This window comes from Larus michahellis, chromosome 13 (assembly GCF_964199755.1).
Source record: "Larus michahellis chromosome 13, bLarMic1.1, whole genome shotgun sequence".
Lineage (NCBI taxonomy): Eukaryota > Metazoa > Chordata > Aves > Charadriiformes > Laridae > Larus > Larus michahellis.
The window spans coordinates 16,497,794-16,513,798 of NC_133908.1; the positions used below are offsets into that span (position 1 = coordinate 16,497,794).

General features: G+C 35.9%; 1 protein-coding gene across 1 annotated transcript; it reads right to left on the reverse strand.

Moving 5' to 3' along the window:
* Positions 1 to 1,939: 1,939 nt before the first annotated feature.
* Positions 1,940 to 15,920, reverse strand: CDC45 (cell division cycle 45). The gene is made up of 19 exons (XM_074606599.1): positions 15,816 to 15,920; positions 14,791 to 14,850; positions 14,403 to 14,495; positions 13,807 to 13,944; positions 13,032 to 13,184; positions 11,824 to 11,879; positions 11,155 to 11,203; positions 10,285 to 10,346; positions 9,848 to 9,898; positions 8,913 to 9,032; positions 8,395 to 8,526; positions 7,898 to 7,996; positions 7,478 to 7,639; positions 7,138 to 7,276; positions 6,665 to 6,748; positions 5,357 to 5,475; positions 4,819 to 4,895; positions 3,983 to 4,049; positions 1,940 to 3,127 (listed from the first exon to the last, which is right to left on the reverse strand). Exons 1-18 carry the CDS (start codon positions 15,864 to 15,866, stop codon positions 3,985 to 3,987), a joined length of 1,710 nt encoding a protein of 569 aa, XP_074462700.1. The 5' UTR covers positions 15,867 to 15,920; the 3' UTR covers positions 1,940 to 3,127; positions 3,983 to 3,984.
* Positions 15,921 to 16,005: the final 85 nt, after the last annotated feature.

A 16,005-nucleotide genomic window follows, 5' to 3' on the forward strand; every position in this document is an offset into this window, starting at 1 on the left:
TATTACAGCAAGCAAACACCACAGAGGGAAAAGAGTTACTGCAGCTCAAATATAATCCTTAGGGAATGTTTCTATTTGTATTCAGACAGGGCTAGGTGGAATGTCCCCATACATCACATCTAAGAGTGTAAGCCGATTTCTTAGCGCTCTAACTATTTATTTTAAAATAACTCGTTAGAGCCACTTTTTCTGTTTGGGCAAATAAATCAAAAGCATAATACTCTCTTCATGAGCACACGTCCAGAGCTGTTGGCATGGAGTCTCTGTCCAACACTTAACTGTGAGAAGTGACTGTTTTAACTAACCTACACAAGAGTTTCATTCAGTGAGCCATTCAACCCCCAATTTACTACTTTTATATCCACAACCTGGGGACTCCAGTTTTGGATCTTCCTGTACAATGATTCTCCAAGTAAAATTAACATATTCATCTACAAACTCTACAGCATAGAATAAACTATGTAAGGACTGTCTGATACTATTTTGCACATTGTAAAACATTGACATGCACATGTTTTATCTATCGGCAGAGACTTCTTCAGTCTTCCACGTAGATTTAATAACTTCCTTTTCACATTGCATTCAGCATTCCTGATGGATTTTGGGCCACATTTGGATGGCCTTGGGATCAGTTCAACAGCTGATCAATTCTAACATTTGCAAAAGCATTCTCGGCACCTCTGGTAGATCTTGGGAAAACTAGAACCTTAAAAACCCCGCAAATCAATAAAGGAGGGACAAGAGAAGCTTATTCTCCATGTAATATATTCACAGCTTCAAGCTTGCACATCTGTTTGGAGGTAAAGAACCTGGCAGTAAGCAGTTACCAACACATCCAGCTTGAAAACTATCTCCCATTTCTCATCTTCCCTGCATGACCCAGTGTGCTGAAGCTACAGGATACGCGCGCCTGAAAGTGTGTCCATTTTTCAAGACGTGACAGTCACCTACTAAAACAAACACTCCGCCCCCTCCACGTCCTTCTTCCTTGCAAGGCAAGATCTGCATTTATCACAGCAGCAGGAAAAGGTGGTAGCAGTAGAACCCAAATCTGCCCTGAAAGGGGAAGGGAGTAAATACACAAAGCTCCAGGAGAGATGCAGGGAACACAACAGCAACAAGAGACCTGATTGAGGTGAGATGAGGGGGTTCACACAGAGCTCCTAATGAGGGGGGGGGGGAAACAGGAAAACCAAAGCCCCAAACAAGAAGATAAATGTAACAGCTCGCTAAAACTATTCCATGGATTGAAAACATAGCACTGAACATAACTAAAGACAGATACAGTCATTAAACAGAGATGCTACATGCGCATGCTTTGATGCCTTCCTCACAACTTCTTTTTTCCCTGTCTAAAGGTTTTGTACCAGGAGAAAATGGGGAATTTAGTTGTTTGTTTAGGACTTCCTGATAGATGGCCACTGAACCATGAGTCGGAAATCTGGGATGCATAAGACCTTTGGTGCATTTACTGAGCAAGTAAAAATTCAATTTTGCCCAGCACATATTATTCATTCCATATGCATGAAGGTGTTCTCACACCCTGAAGCACATTGTATTTACTGCTACACATACCGGTGTTTCTCTCTGATATTTACATCTAGAAACATGAAAGCCCTAAATATATGATAGGATTGAACTACAGTTACAGTCATTTAGTGCTGTGGAAATGGCAGTGATTCTTTTGTAACAGACAAGTTTAAGATAAATTCAGGAAATTCATTTGACTCACTCATCAGTTTGCAACTGAAAGATAAAGTGAAAATATTTAGAAGTGTGCTTAAGTGTCGCATAGGCTCCTAGCTTTTACATTGTAATCATGGTTTGGCACTGGTATCAGTGTTCAAAAAACAACATAAACTTGTATGTTTCCATTTCCAGAGACTTCAAGCACAACAATCTACTTCAGAAATGTAATAAGATTACTGTATGATGTGTACAGGCAAAACCCAAAGTATTCTGGCAAGAAAATATACTATTTATTGCCAATACTACCTAGTAAACATGCAAAACTTCTCAGATAAGATGACAATGTTTAAAAAAAAAAACCCAAACTTTTTTCTGAATAAAAATATATAGTTTAATTAGCTTTCTGTTGGCTACATTTAAATCACATTTAATATTAAATTAAACTGCATTAAAAATCTGTACAAAGGATGATATAATGATATATAACCTTTACATATTCATTATAATACATGAAAACATTAAAGCCACACAGAATTCAAGCAAGCATTGCAAAGAAGAAAAAGAATTCAAGAGATACACATATACATACCCACCCAGTGCACAGCAGAAGTCTAACAAGCAATAACAATTCACATGGCCAAAGTGAAATGAAATTTCTGTTATGGGACAGGATCAAGCTAGTCTGTCAATATTTATAATGCTATACAATCTACACACAATCATCATAGTATCTTAGACTCTTTCCAGAAAAATTATTCCCAAAGCCAAGCTACAAGTGACAACACCGTATCACAATGCATGACTAAAAATGCTTTATTGACACCGGAATTCCCCAGATTTTTCATTCGGTGTTTGGCAGTTACTCAGTACTTGGATTTTGAATGCCCTAAAAAAAAATCTTAAAACTTGTCTCACGAAACAGTTCAATTAAAATACAAGACCTGAACCTGAAAGTACTAAAAAAAATGTTTCAACATTCTAGAAATTCAAGAGGAGTTTTAAAAAGTTTCTTATAAAATAAATAAATAAAAAGCATTCAAGACAACTTTAAAAGAACATTTGAATCATAATATAAACATGGAACTTCAAAACCTATTTTTTGTTATTAGTCAACAACTTAACATCACAGGAGCATGTCTACTAATAAAAGCAGGTTTGAGAAATACAAGTCCAATTTGCAAATACTCCTAGTTAGCACCTTTTGCCATTACAAGGATGACATCTTTACAAAGAAGCAGTGTTCAATAGCTGTGTGCCAAGGTTAAAATCCTTTTGACCTCCCAAGAGGCATAAAAACAACAGTCCAGGCCTGTACTGGTACAATTAAGGTAAAGCAAGACGACACATCACAATTGCAGCACCATGAACTTCGGAACATCCGAAATCATTTCAGAGCATCTGATCCTCAGCTTCCAGCACAAGGAGCCAAAACGCACCGCTGCGTAACAAGGGCAGAAGACAAACGGAATCAGAGTGCAAGGAAAGAAATAAACCAACGAGGAATCTTGGAAGCCATGCATGACTATGCTGTCTAACAAACAACAACAGCAGCTATTGACCCACTGTTTCAAACTTCTGAGTGAACAGAAAAAAAAGAAGAAATCGTAGCTTTGATATCCATTGAAAAAAAAAAGATAAGTCATTACAACAATTTGACAGTCGTATTTGATCTACAGTAAAACCTGTCTTTCCCTAAAGTAGCTTTAAAACAGACTTTAAACTAGTGTGAAGGGAACAGTCACAACTACAAATGAAGTCTTACATCCCCATCTTTGTTCCAGATAAAAGCTACACACTAACATAGGCTACGACCTTAACACTTGGAAAGACAAATGCAAATTCTACATTAGCGTCAAAGCCAAGAATGGCATTGCTATGGCCAAGATTCCATCCTGAGCTCCAAAAAGCCATCATAATTAAAAGAAAAGTCAGTAACAGAGTATCAGCTACAATTAGCTAATATTTCCATTTCTCTCACAACACAAACAGCTGCTCCTTTTCCATCTGAAATTAAAAAGTCAGAAAAAGTTAAGAACAACGGAAGAGAAGCTTATAGAAGACGAAACGTAAATAAATCTCTTAAGGAAAAAAAAATATTCTGCTTGTACATTATCTGCCTCCTCCCAGAAAGAAAAGCAATTGTCTTTGTAAGAAACTCTTATCTTCAATTTGTATTTTCATTAGAAGTTACCGCATTTTCTTAGAACATTCTACAGATAATATATGAATGTCATTTGGTTCCTAGCTTGATTAGTAACTAATTTTTTAATTAATCCTCCTTGCACTGTCTTACCATTAGGACAAGAGAGAAATGAGCGCATCCAGAAATTTGCTCCGGTCTTCTGTTTTCAATTCAATTACTAAAATATGAAATATTTTATTACAAGATGCAAATAACTGAAAGATATACCAGACGTCACACTTGAAGAACATTAATTCCAAGTATATTCATTTATATTCTCAATCAACTTTAAGAAGGAAAAAGGGAAACTATTTATTTGGACAAAATGCAAAGCACATTGTTTATTTTGCTCTTATATTTCAGCGACACTGATTTCTAGGTGCTCACTACGTGATATAGCTGCCACTTTTTAAAATCTAAGAATTTTCTTTGTATACTCAACATGCACATGTGAGTATGTATTATTACAAAATGCCTCTTTTATAAGCACATACAAAACCAGGCAAATCTCGTTGCATGAGTATCTCATTTTTCAAACAGACAATAAAAGAATGAATCTTGTAACATCAACACCATACTCTCTTTGGCTGCTAATTATAAAAACCCTCACAGATAACCTCATAGATTTTTAAGTGAAGTGTAGATATGAAAATCATTACTCCATGCAAAATTGCAGATCATCTCAAGAAGATATGCAAGCCTCTGCCGAGTAGTTTATAATTTCTGCACAACCAGATAGCACTTAGAGAAAGATTGACAAATGATGTCGTTTGTGTCTATATTAGACTCAGAAATAGTGTATCACGTATGCACCCTTCACATTTTCATCTAAGGCATGCACAGATGAGTGTATGGTCTAAAGCCATTCCGCTTTACGGAGGCTGCATAAACACTGACCCCTAAAGGAGATTTGCTGAATGAAATAAGTGATAGCCAGCGTTACTCACTCGACATGTCAAAATGGTTGTGTAAAGTCCTGGAGTTGGTACTGTCTGCAGCTTTCTCAAATGCTCTTCCAAAAAAGCTACAAGATGAACAGAAATACAAACGAGCATTACAGAAAAGGATATATTTACTAAGGTAGAAGCATGGAACTTTTTCCTTGCTGAGAGTTGAAAATATCTTACAGAATTTTTTCGTGTGCCATGTATTCAACACACACCTCACTTATTCAAGCGCAGAAATCTTAACCTTGCAGGCTTTAAGAAATGAAGTCATGGTCATGTAGTGAACTATCTCCCTCTTTTAAGATAAAGAAATAGTTAAGAGAGAGGGGAAAAAAAAAAACTTGCAGGGAAGCTGGGGAACATCTGTATCCTCTCTCAAAGTACCTCATGCATACCATATGCGAAAAGCATTTTAAGAAAGATACAATTCAAGTCAACATATTCAGTGTCAAATAGATACAGGAAAGATATATTTGCTTCAGAGGCAGGAAAAAGTCATAGATAACCTTTAGTAAGAACTTTTAAACAATGTGCTTACTTCTTTTTGTCAGAGCTTTCTGTCTCTGGAGGAATCCCCACCATGATCACAGTTCCCTGCTCAACATCCATTGGTGCAGCCATTACCAGTGGCAGCAATTTACAACGCTTGTTTTTTGTCTGGAAGTCAGAAAGTCTCTTTGTTAGACAAAACTCAGGAAACAATTTAATTTCAGCTCTCCATACTACAAATATTCCTCTAAGGATACAGCTATAATGCAGTGCAACAGAAGACAGTTTCTTCACATAATTGCTTAATCCCCTTCTTTCCTACAGTAAAAGTCACTTTAAGGACCACAGAAATTTTGATTTTTCTCCAATCTTGCATTTCATTTTAACACAGAAGTGACACGCAGACAAGATATGATTTACAGCGAAGAAAAAAAACTCTTAAAAAAACCAACACCACCAAAAGAACTGCAGGTATGAGTATCTAAAAGCTTGGATGGGGCTTAATTTTTTACAATAATTTTACATTGAAATACAACAGATAAAACATTGACAAACACAGTCTTCACTAGAAAATATTTTCCCCTGTCATAGTTTTACAGCAGTAAACTGTAACAAATTTTGTAATTTAATTAAATCCAAAAATAATTATGAAAATTTAAACATTTTTAGACACTTAAGTAAATGAAACAGAAGTTTGGTTTAAGTGTTCTGTTCTTAAGGTAAATGTTTCACAGTGAGTTTCAGGAGTGCTGTCCTGCTCCTAGTGGCAGGATAGTCATTCACCCTGTCTAACCTTCAAAATGAGGACAGACCGATGCAATCTGGCAAGGGTGGACCACCATATATTAAATTTACAAATTAGGAAGTGTTGACTGTGAAGACAGTTCTCAGTCTTAAACCCTCATTTTTATCTGAATTGTGTAACTAATAGCTCAAAAGATAAATGCAATTTAATTTCAGTGATATTAGTTGTAAAGATCAGAGGATTTTATTCAGACAGACACAGAACTCTTTAGATAACAGTTACCCATACTGCAATATTGCTTTTTTTTGTGTCAGTAACTTTTCAAAGTATACATATTTAATGACATGCTACCACAAAACTTAAAAAATTACACAAAGACCTTAGACTGTAAGTATCTTAGTAATGAAAACACTTTCTAATGCTACAAAGTCTCCCAGGCAGATATCTTTCCTAGAACAGCATTCACAGATATGCTACAATTATGCAACCAATTAGCAGAAAAACATTATTAAGATTTTCATATAATGTTTTTAATAATCAATTGCAAGTATCCAACAGAACAGTAACTACTACACAGGCTAGAAGTTAGTTAAAAGTTTTTGATTTACTTACAGAGCAAACAAATGATTTGAGCAAGTATTTACTAAGCAGGCACAGAGACACTGGTTTAGAAAACAGTTTCACGTCTGGTGTGCCCTAGGAAAAGAGGAACTATTTCAATTACAATCCAGGATGATTTTTCCACTTATTTAATTTTAATACCTACTGACAAGTCTAAAAGTTTTGTGGGGCTCAAAGAACACTAACAAAAACTGTTACAATATGGGAGTTTGGTCTCACCCACATGACACTGAAATTAAGCCCCCCCCACACACACACACTTTGAGAGGGCTGATTCTCCCTCTGGGAAACTCAGAGCAGATGCCAATATTGACCCATCAGACGGGAGCACAGCACAGACAAAACAGGTGCTTTCTGATGGAGTCATTCCAATTGAGTCAAGCAGTTAGGAAAACGGTGTTATTCAATTATGGGACAGACAAATATGACAATTAAGTGAGACAGCCAAAAACTAGAATTCTGACCTCCATGAGAGAGCAATAGAGAAAAGGGCCCTGTGAAATTACAAGGTTGGTGCAAATACAGCTGGCTACTGTCTGCTGAATGGCACGTAACTGCTTTTTGGCCAGGTCCAGTCCTTGGTGCAGTTTGTCCAGGTTACCCCTGCAGCAGAGAAAATAAAAAGTAACACCTTCGGATAAAAATAAAGCTTTTCACAGAAAAGTGAGATCTTGTTAAACACTATTCACAGGGATATTTTGATTTTTCTTCAGTGGCTTATGACGCATCAATGCATTTTTTAGTTACATAACCCATGTTCCCTAAATAAAATTGTAAAAGAATGAAGAGACATATTTTCAGTACCTGGAGAGACTGTCCAAAGCTTTAATGAAATTAGTTGTTTCAGGCCCCTCTTTCTCTATATTCTCCATGAGAGAAGCCGTTGCATAAACTATATCACTTGCTGAGAACTTGTTCTTAAAGCCAAAGTGAATGCTGAAGGTCTGAACTCTTAAATCCTTCATTCTGCAAAATTAAATAAAACCACTAGGGATTATTAACATTATCAGCATTATAATGAACATTGACCAGCGATCTCCTCAGACTGCTAATGTTAAGAACACAAAGACAGATCATACCCTAACATTTGCAATGCACCTAATAGTACTTTGTCAATCTAAAAAGCGTGTTTTTTAAAACAACATTACATCTTCTTCATGCTAAAATATTTGAACTTAATTGAAAAGTATTTTCAGATAAAGCATTTTATTTAAAACAATTTACCCAAATTTGTTTGCAGATTCTTCAATCATTTCCCGAAGATTTTCTTTCAAAGACATGTCCATGGAATTAAACTTCTGTTTCACTTGCTTCAAAGGCAAACTAAAAACAGAAGGAAAAAATACATTGATAGGTATGCCAGAACAAACAAATATTTTGGCTTCCTTTCATAAGACTTTCTTAATATTAGATAGTTTAGCAAGTTAAGGCTGACTAAGCTTGTTTGTGTTCTTTTTTCTTTAGTCATTGAAGAGTGGATGTGAGAAAGCACGGGATAGGTACTAACCCACTGTTCCACAAAGGCGTACAGATGAAGGATTCCTCATACACCAAGACACAAGTTGCAAAACTCAACTCAAAGAGACTCTGCAACCTACTCAGAGCTCCACAATCATATTTAAAAACTAAGATGTTGAGTACTTGCAAGCTATATTCTCAATATTTTCCCATAATTCATTGAAAAAATTATCCTTTAAACGAGCCAGATTTTTGTAACTCACCCCATGTCAGCCAGAAACTCCTGGAGCCTCTTCTGCCCTTGTACGGACCAAAGCTTAAGGCTGGCAGAGGTATACGAAGTGTTACAGAGACTTTCGTATAGAGACCAGTGCTGATAAAGTGCCAGGCGCAGACTGAACAGGAATTATGGCAAATAACTATAAACACGGATATCATTTGAAGTTACAAATAGTTACAAAACCTGCAACTAGTACGTAAGTCTTCAGTTGCTCGTATATATTGCATCTGTGTACTACATCGATACAGTTAGACACTGCAGGTGCATGTAACACAAGATGAGCAACACTGACTTGTAACTAATTCTGAAAGATTAATCTGAACTGAAGCTCCAGGAGCTATTGAAAGAGGGACTCATGTTCAACAAAGCATTCAAATTTCCATTTCTTTTAATGGCATTCTCAGCAGCAGAGATGGTGCTGGGTGTTTTTTTCCCTAGATAAAATCTCAATAGGGTACAAGTGGGTAGAGTTCATTTTCCCCAGATGTCATGCAAGGATACTCGTATTCAAATGCTATTCGCATGCAATCGATCGACAGAGAATTTTCTTCATCCTCATTGCGGTGGTTATGGCGAGACACGTGACGCTGTAGGATTCCAATGTCAGTCACATACTTCATTCTTAAACAAAAACAAATTTGTTACTTCACTTTCTTCCTGTGTATTTTGTACCTGATTACGAGAACACAAAAATGCTTCTTAAAGATTATACATTGGCCAGAGACAGCAGCATGAAAACTGCAGGTACAGCTTAAAAAAAACCTAAGCTGACTTGTTAAATAATGTTCTTTCAACATTCAGCCATACACCCAGGCAATTAAAGTGAAAACAAAACCAATACAGAGGCTGATAGACTGACCAATGAAGTTAATTACTTATTACATTTGTCTCCTTAAAAACATCAGTGTATTAGTAACAACAGAACAGCTGAATTAAACTCTACACATGTACTACTGGAATTCTGAGGGCATCTAGTAGGAAATAACAAACAAGGAAAAAAAAAAGGAGAAAAACTGAAACTTGTTAACTACAACTGGAAAGGAGGCTGGAGGATACAGAACACAATTTTTTTCCTTTAATAAAATCGTATCAAGGTCATATTTACTTAAACTACTATTAAACACCATTTCTTCCCAGATCAGAAGTGATTGTTTTATAATTTTCTGAAAAATAAAGTTAGTTTAAAATTTCTAAATAGTAGAGAAGTAAAATACAGCTTTTTCTGATGTTTATTCCCATTTTTGGAAGGCATCAGATCACATGCAGTCATTAAGATAATTAATAAACAGTGACATTAAGTATCTTGTATTATTTTAATTCCCATGTATTTCCTGATCTCTATTGATTGCTATTAGTTACTTCTAAAAAATACAATTTAAAAGATAGAAAGATGAATAAAAAACATAATAAATTAAAAAAAAAAAAATCTTTCTTACTGAGTGATTTTATCTTGGACCCATTGATCTGTTAGGCCGACAATAGCCCACCTAAAATTGGGGAGGGAAAAAGGAAAATAAAAAGTTTAAACAAAAAATATTCCAGTACAGTATATTATATTTAACTTTCTAAGTATGTAACGGAACAAGTCAGAAACACCATTCACCAACTGTACATAGAAGTTAATAGCAAAGCTATACACTATTATTGCCTCTTTAGCAGACATACACATCCAGTAACATCCTCCCTTTCCACGCAAAATCTATTGGTTCTTGTAATTAATTTACACAGATGTGTCCTCCAATTCAAGACATACATCCACTCACAAAACCAACTGGAACCTTATACTGAAATCAAATAGTTTTAGGAAATCTTGCCCCCCTTTACTATGGGTTTAATCTTCTAGAGTGTATGAAAAATGATGATGGAAACATACCACAACATGTCGTTCAAGTCTTTAGACATTACCCATGCCAGATCAAACATCACCATCGCAGACTGTATGAGGGAAAAGCAAAAAGAGAGGATAAATGAACACAAAACTCTTGCTTCATTAAGCAAACAGAACACAGTTAAATTTGCCAAGTACTAGCATGTTACTAAAGCTCTAGAAATCAAACTTGAGTCTGACAATCTGACAGCATCTTACTTTCTAAGACACTAAATAGAAAGAAAAATATTTTATACAGCTATTTTATACAGCTCTACAATCTTGCTTTATATATAAAGCAGCACTTAACAAAATATAAAAATAATTAGACAAGAGGCCAAAGGACAGAAGGAACAGTTTGATGTCCTAAGTGTTATGTTTGAAATATAGTGACACTTTGAAAGGCAAACAAGCTCCTAAAATCTTTTTGCAAGAGTATGATGTGTATAGATAAATATTTCTGTCAAGACCTAAAAAAATCACACTATCGTAATTTTTTTTTTTATACCAGCATTAAAGATACCAAACAACAAAAATGTTAAGAGTTCTGGCTTGTCATTTTCCCCCACTGTTAACATTACGTTATCCACTGTGACTCACAGCTGGCTGTCAGCTGCCAGTGTTGTTTCTATGATGTATCCGATTCATCAACAACAAAATTGTACATACACAGCCAGAAAACATGGAACTGTTAAGTTAAACTACTTGGACATATATGATGCATCTTACATATAACAGTAAGATACAAAAATAACAAGATAGAACAATAGTGTTATAATGTATAGTATATTAGATAATTATAATATTGTATTAGATAATTATAACATTAGATATTATCCAATTACCACAAGCACCTTGTGAAGAGTTTATACTTACTGAGGTCCCATGGTATTCATACTGCTCATAATCAAAAAGAATTTCTCGTCTAAAAAGGGGAAAACAACCCACATTTGACTAAGTGGTGAACTGGTCATTGGATCCAATTAAAAATAGCAGCCAGGAATCATGAAATAATATTTAAATTTCATTTTTAGTAATTAAAAAAAAAAAAACTTGGGCTAGAAATTGTTTTTCTGCAAGGCAATTACATTTTAGTAGCAACATGGAAACCACACTGAAGTGTACTCGAAAAGTAAAAAGGAAAAACTTATCAAATCACTATTCCTCAAATCCCATTTTCTAATCTGGTTTGTTCCTACTCGTTCCTATTGACAACAGTGGGATCGTAAGGAAGAAAACAGAAGCACAAGTTTCACCCTAAGACAGACAACATAAGAATACTACAGCTACTTCAAAGTGAAGCAATGCACCTATTGCTACCGAAATTTATAAATTACTATTTACAACCACCCTCCATTTAAACGTTTTATTTTTCTATAGTAAATATCTCTCTCCACTTTCTGAATAAAGTTAAAACTAAAGCATCTTGCAAACCAAGCAGCATAGTATCGTGTTTTTGGATTCCCAGCAAGATTTTAATAAAAAAATAAAAGAAAGATACAAGCAACATAAAAAAACCCCCAAACCCAAAACTGTTAAATATACCTGCGTGCCTCCCATTCTCGCCTTTGGCGCCTTTTCATTGTTCTCTCTATTACATCCTGTAAATTAATTTACATGTCAAAAAGCTAGAAAAAATACTCTAGTAGGTTAGCACCTATCCAGATACGTTAATAACTAAGTCTCCATTAAAGAGTTAATTAAAGTCTCCATTACAAAGAAGAATTATTCCTATTAACAACATCTAATGAGAAAACTATTATTATCAGATATTTTTTCCAAGGAACACACTTTATTAATATCATGGCATCTTTCTGTGCTAGCATTCATTTAGCTTGTCTTCACCAACAAGAGGCCCAGTGGGCAGTATTTTCCACACTAGCGACACTGCATCCTGCCATTTCATGACATAAAGATGACGCTGATGGAAAATAAAGATGAGATAATTAATGAAGCTCAGAAAAACAGGGCCTCACTGTACATTTAAACTCCATAAATAGCATCATCAGCTTGGAAATGCAAAGAAATAAAAAAGATCTTTGTGAAATATTTCATAGATTGAAGAATAGCTTTTATTTATAGATTTTCCTTTCAACTTCTGGTATCTGCTTTTGATGAGTTAGCACCCTTTGTAGATTATTAGGAAAAAGCGTACAATGTTAATAGAAAAATAATATAAAGTATATATTAAATCTGAGAATGTCTTTACATTTAATGGTCTCTTAATATTGCTAGCCTCGTGCCTTTGCTTCCTCGTATGGTATAAATAGAAAATATGCTACAAATAATATATGGTAAATTTAATTTTTCATGTCTACCATAATATACTTTTGTTACTTTACTTTTACAAGGACAGACAAAATGTATTGCTAAATTATTTGTAAGCTTCTATCTTCTTAAACAATTATTAAAAAACCAAAAAGTTTATATCTAAATAAGTTGTTCTGCTGGACTGAAAAGCCCAGAGCACATCATCAGAAGTAGATCTCTTCATTTCACTGATGGACAGCATTATGCATAATCAAGTTCAAAACATGTTTCTTTATGAGGAGAAAATATTTCTGTGCAGTTCAGATAAATAAACATTTTGTGTATGTGAAACTCTACTGCTTGTAGTAGATTATTTTAAAATCTTACACTTGAATTTGTGATGGAACATAATTTTTAAAATCAAGTGTCATTATTATGATGTAAAGCATATGTAATAAGTGTTTTATTTTCCTTCTTTTCACAGCAAAGCAGCAGAAACACACCTCTTCAAAACGCCTACGTTTCTCTGAAGGTTCTGACCCATCACTTTCATTCTCTGAGTCCTCTTCTTCATCCTCTTCATCCCCTTCATCCCTGAAGATATCATCGTAAGCAGGAACATCGAGATCATCATCTTGTTTAACTAACAGCTTAATCTAACAAGGAAAAAAAGTATTTTAAATAAACTATCTTATTTAGTGATTAAAAAGCATTTCAAATCACAAATAAGAATATTTCGTATACTTAGTAAGAGAAACTAAAAACTCATTTTGGCTGTGATTAATTCCCGGCATAACAAAAATACTGCTTTTTAATACAAAAAATATACAAAAAAAATATTATACAAAATAAGAGTATAAAAAAAAATTATTCCTTGGTTACAGCATTCCTGAAAGAATTATCATTTTTTTAAAGTCATGTTGTCAAATAATTTGTGCAAATTGTGACTAATACATTCTAAGTGTTGCTAGATGCTGAGAGATAATACATAGTATGTTCTGGAGGATGTTTATCCTCTGATTTGTAGCAATTTGATTTACAGCAACAGGATTAACAGGTGCTCACTACTGACAATTATCACACTGCTAACACTATATATTTTATTACTGAAAACAGACTTTTTTTCTGATCATGTGCATTACTACTGCAAATATCCATTAATACTTCTTCCTGCCCTACTAGCAAGCAGTGTAAGTGGTTTTGCAGAACACAGAAAAGCACCACACCACCCACAACAACACTGCGCGCAGATTTTTATTATGAAAGAAAAGCATGTACCTGTGTGTCATTGTAAACATTCACTACATTGATAGGTCTGTGGCTGTCACATACGAAAAAAAAAGTGTCTTCTTCTGGCTGCAAGATCTCCAGAAGGTCAACATTGGCACCACAATTAATAAGAACAAAATATTTGAACTGTAAAAAAAAAAAAAAAAAAAGAAAAAAAAGGAATGTATTTTACTTCAACTAGCAGGAAACACAAAAGACTGAAAACAACTTTACAAAACATCGAAAGCACTCATCATTGCCAAAACTTGTATGTACTTTCTGATATTTGATGTCTCTGAGGAGGAAAAAAATTTGTAAGACAAACCAGCAAATTTGGAGACGTTGGACATCTAATACCACCACCTTTTATATCTCAAAATCTGTGCAGACTTAATTTGAATCTATCAAAATTATAGCATGTTAGTTTGAGCTGGTGTAAAAAACTTGACAAGTTTGTTACCAGTATATTAAAATTTAACCACTGTTTTGAGGTAACCAGTTACAGTAATTAGTTTAAGAGCTGACATTTTAAGCTGGCGAAAGGGAAGTACATGTCTGTATAAAATGAGCTGCAACTTAAAAAAAAAAATCCAGTTTTTTTTTACCTGATCTTTATGCTCAAGAAATGCAGTTTCAAGCTCTTGCCATCCAGATACTGGGACAAGCGTGTATTGCACATGATCACATTGAAACAAAGCCTGCAATGAAGCAAATGGCTGTTAGCAAAGGTGAGGGGAAACATCTTCTACAATGCTATACCATGCTATGATTCTGTTTCATACAGATCTTTTATCTTGAAGACATCTCAAATGACAAAGCTACATGAATTTTGTGACTATGATTTACCAATTTTCAGTGTCATAACTCATGGAAAAAGTAAGTTACAAAAGCAGATTAAACCTTCACCTTTTCCCCAGTTCAAACCTATTAAAAGGATACAAGGGCATTTTTTCTTTTACTATTAGCCTATAGTGGTAATGAACAAAGACTTACTTGGAGTATTTTACAAGCACATAATGCATCTACATCTGAAGCAACCAGAAGAAGAACACGCTGCAAAAATAGTAGAAAAACAGTATTAATATGTTAACACAGGTGACAAATCTAATGCACTGGTACATGAAATGCGTAGATCACTGTGAGACTAGGAAGTGACAAATTTAGGTAGAGATCATTATAATCATAAACCAGGATTGCTTCTGAATGGACACTGCAACCAAAATTAACTGATTTGGATCCCAGTAAATATGAATAAACAACTCCACACACCCAAAAATATGTCAGCTGCTTTGAGGAAACATAGTTATTCAGGCTCCTACGAACAGCACATAGTTTCGAAGGGTCAAACCTAGTCAGCCCTGCAGCTATTTTCATCGTGCCTAGAAAGGCCTAAGTTTTCAGGATGGGATCTGGAAGAGTTTTGACTGAAGCAAAATCAGGAGCAAGGCAACTCCTGAAATAACCTTGATTTAGGCAAAACAATATATCTTGTGGGCTTTTTGGTTGGGTTTTTTTTGCTTTTTTTTTTTTTTAGATTTTGCTCACGGCTGGAGGAGTTGAGGGAAATACTTTCATTTGCACAATCTATAACGTAGTTTCTCGGGTAGAAATACTAAAAGACTGTCCAGCAGAAGCTTTATCACTTCAATGTACGCTCTAAACAAAGTTACACAAACCCTGAGTAAAGCATGAAAGTAGCCACCCCGCCTTGCTGTAAGAGACTGCAAGAGAAACCTCAAAGAAGAGAGAATACAGGATTCAGTGTCTAGGCAAACAGCAGCACAATGGTTAAAAAGATATAAATGAAAAAAAAAAGGACACCTGGGCCCCACCGCCCCCGCGCCCGCGCCCGGGCGGTACCGGAGCCCCTCAGCCGCCAGAGCGGGGAGGCCCCGTCGACGTGCCCGCTCCGTGAGGCGGCGGGGGACGCCGAGCCCCAGAAAAGCGGCCTGAGGGGAGTGAGCCCCGCCGCCACCGGTGCCCGGGTGGCGCCGCGCCCGCCGCCCGCCCGCCCGCACCTGGCTGACGATCGCCTCATAGAACTCCCGGCGGCAGTCGGAGACGAACATGGCGACAGCGCGAGCGGCGGGGAAACAGCAAAGCCACCGGCCGCCCCCACTCGAACTGGGCGCCAAATCAGCACCGCGTCCCATTGGTTGGCTCCTCACGGCGCGCTGGCCAATGGAAAAGCGGCCGTCCCTCTTTCTC

Excerpts from the sequence above, each read along its gene's own strand:
- CDC45 (XM_074606599.1), bottom strand. The coding sequence starts at position 15,866 with ATGTTCGTCTCCGACTGCCGCCGGGAGTTCTATGAGGCGATCGTCAGC. Across the intron at positions 9,899-10,284 it reads GACTTGAACGACATGTTGTG|GTGGGCTATTGTCGGCCTAA; the intron begins GTATGTTTCCAT and ends CCCCAATTTTAG. Across the intron at positions 7,640-7,897 it reads GAATCTGCAAACAAATTTGG|AATGAAGGATTTAAGAGTTC; the intron begins GTAAATTGTTTT and ends TTAATTTTGCAG.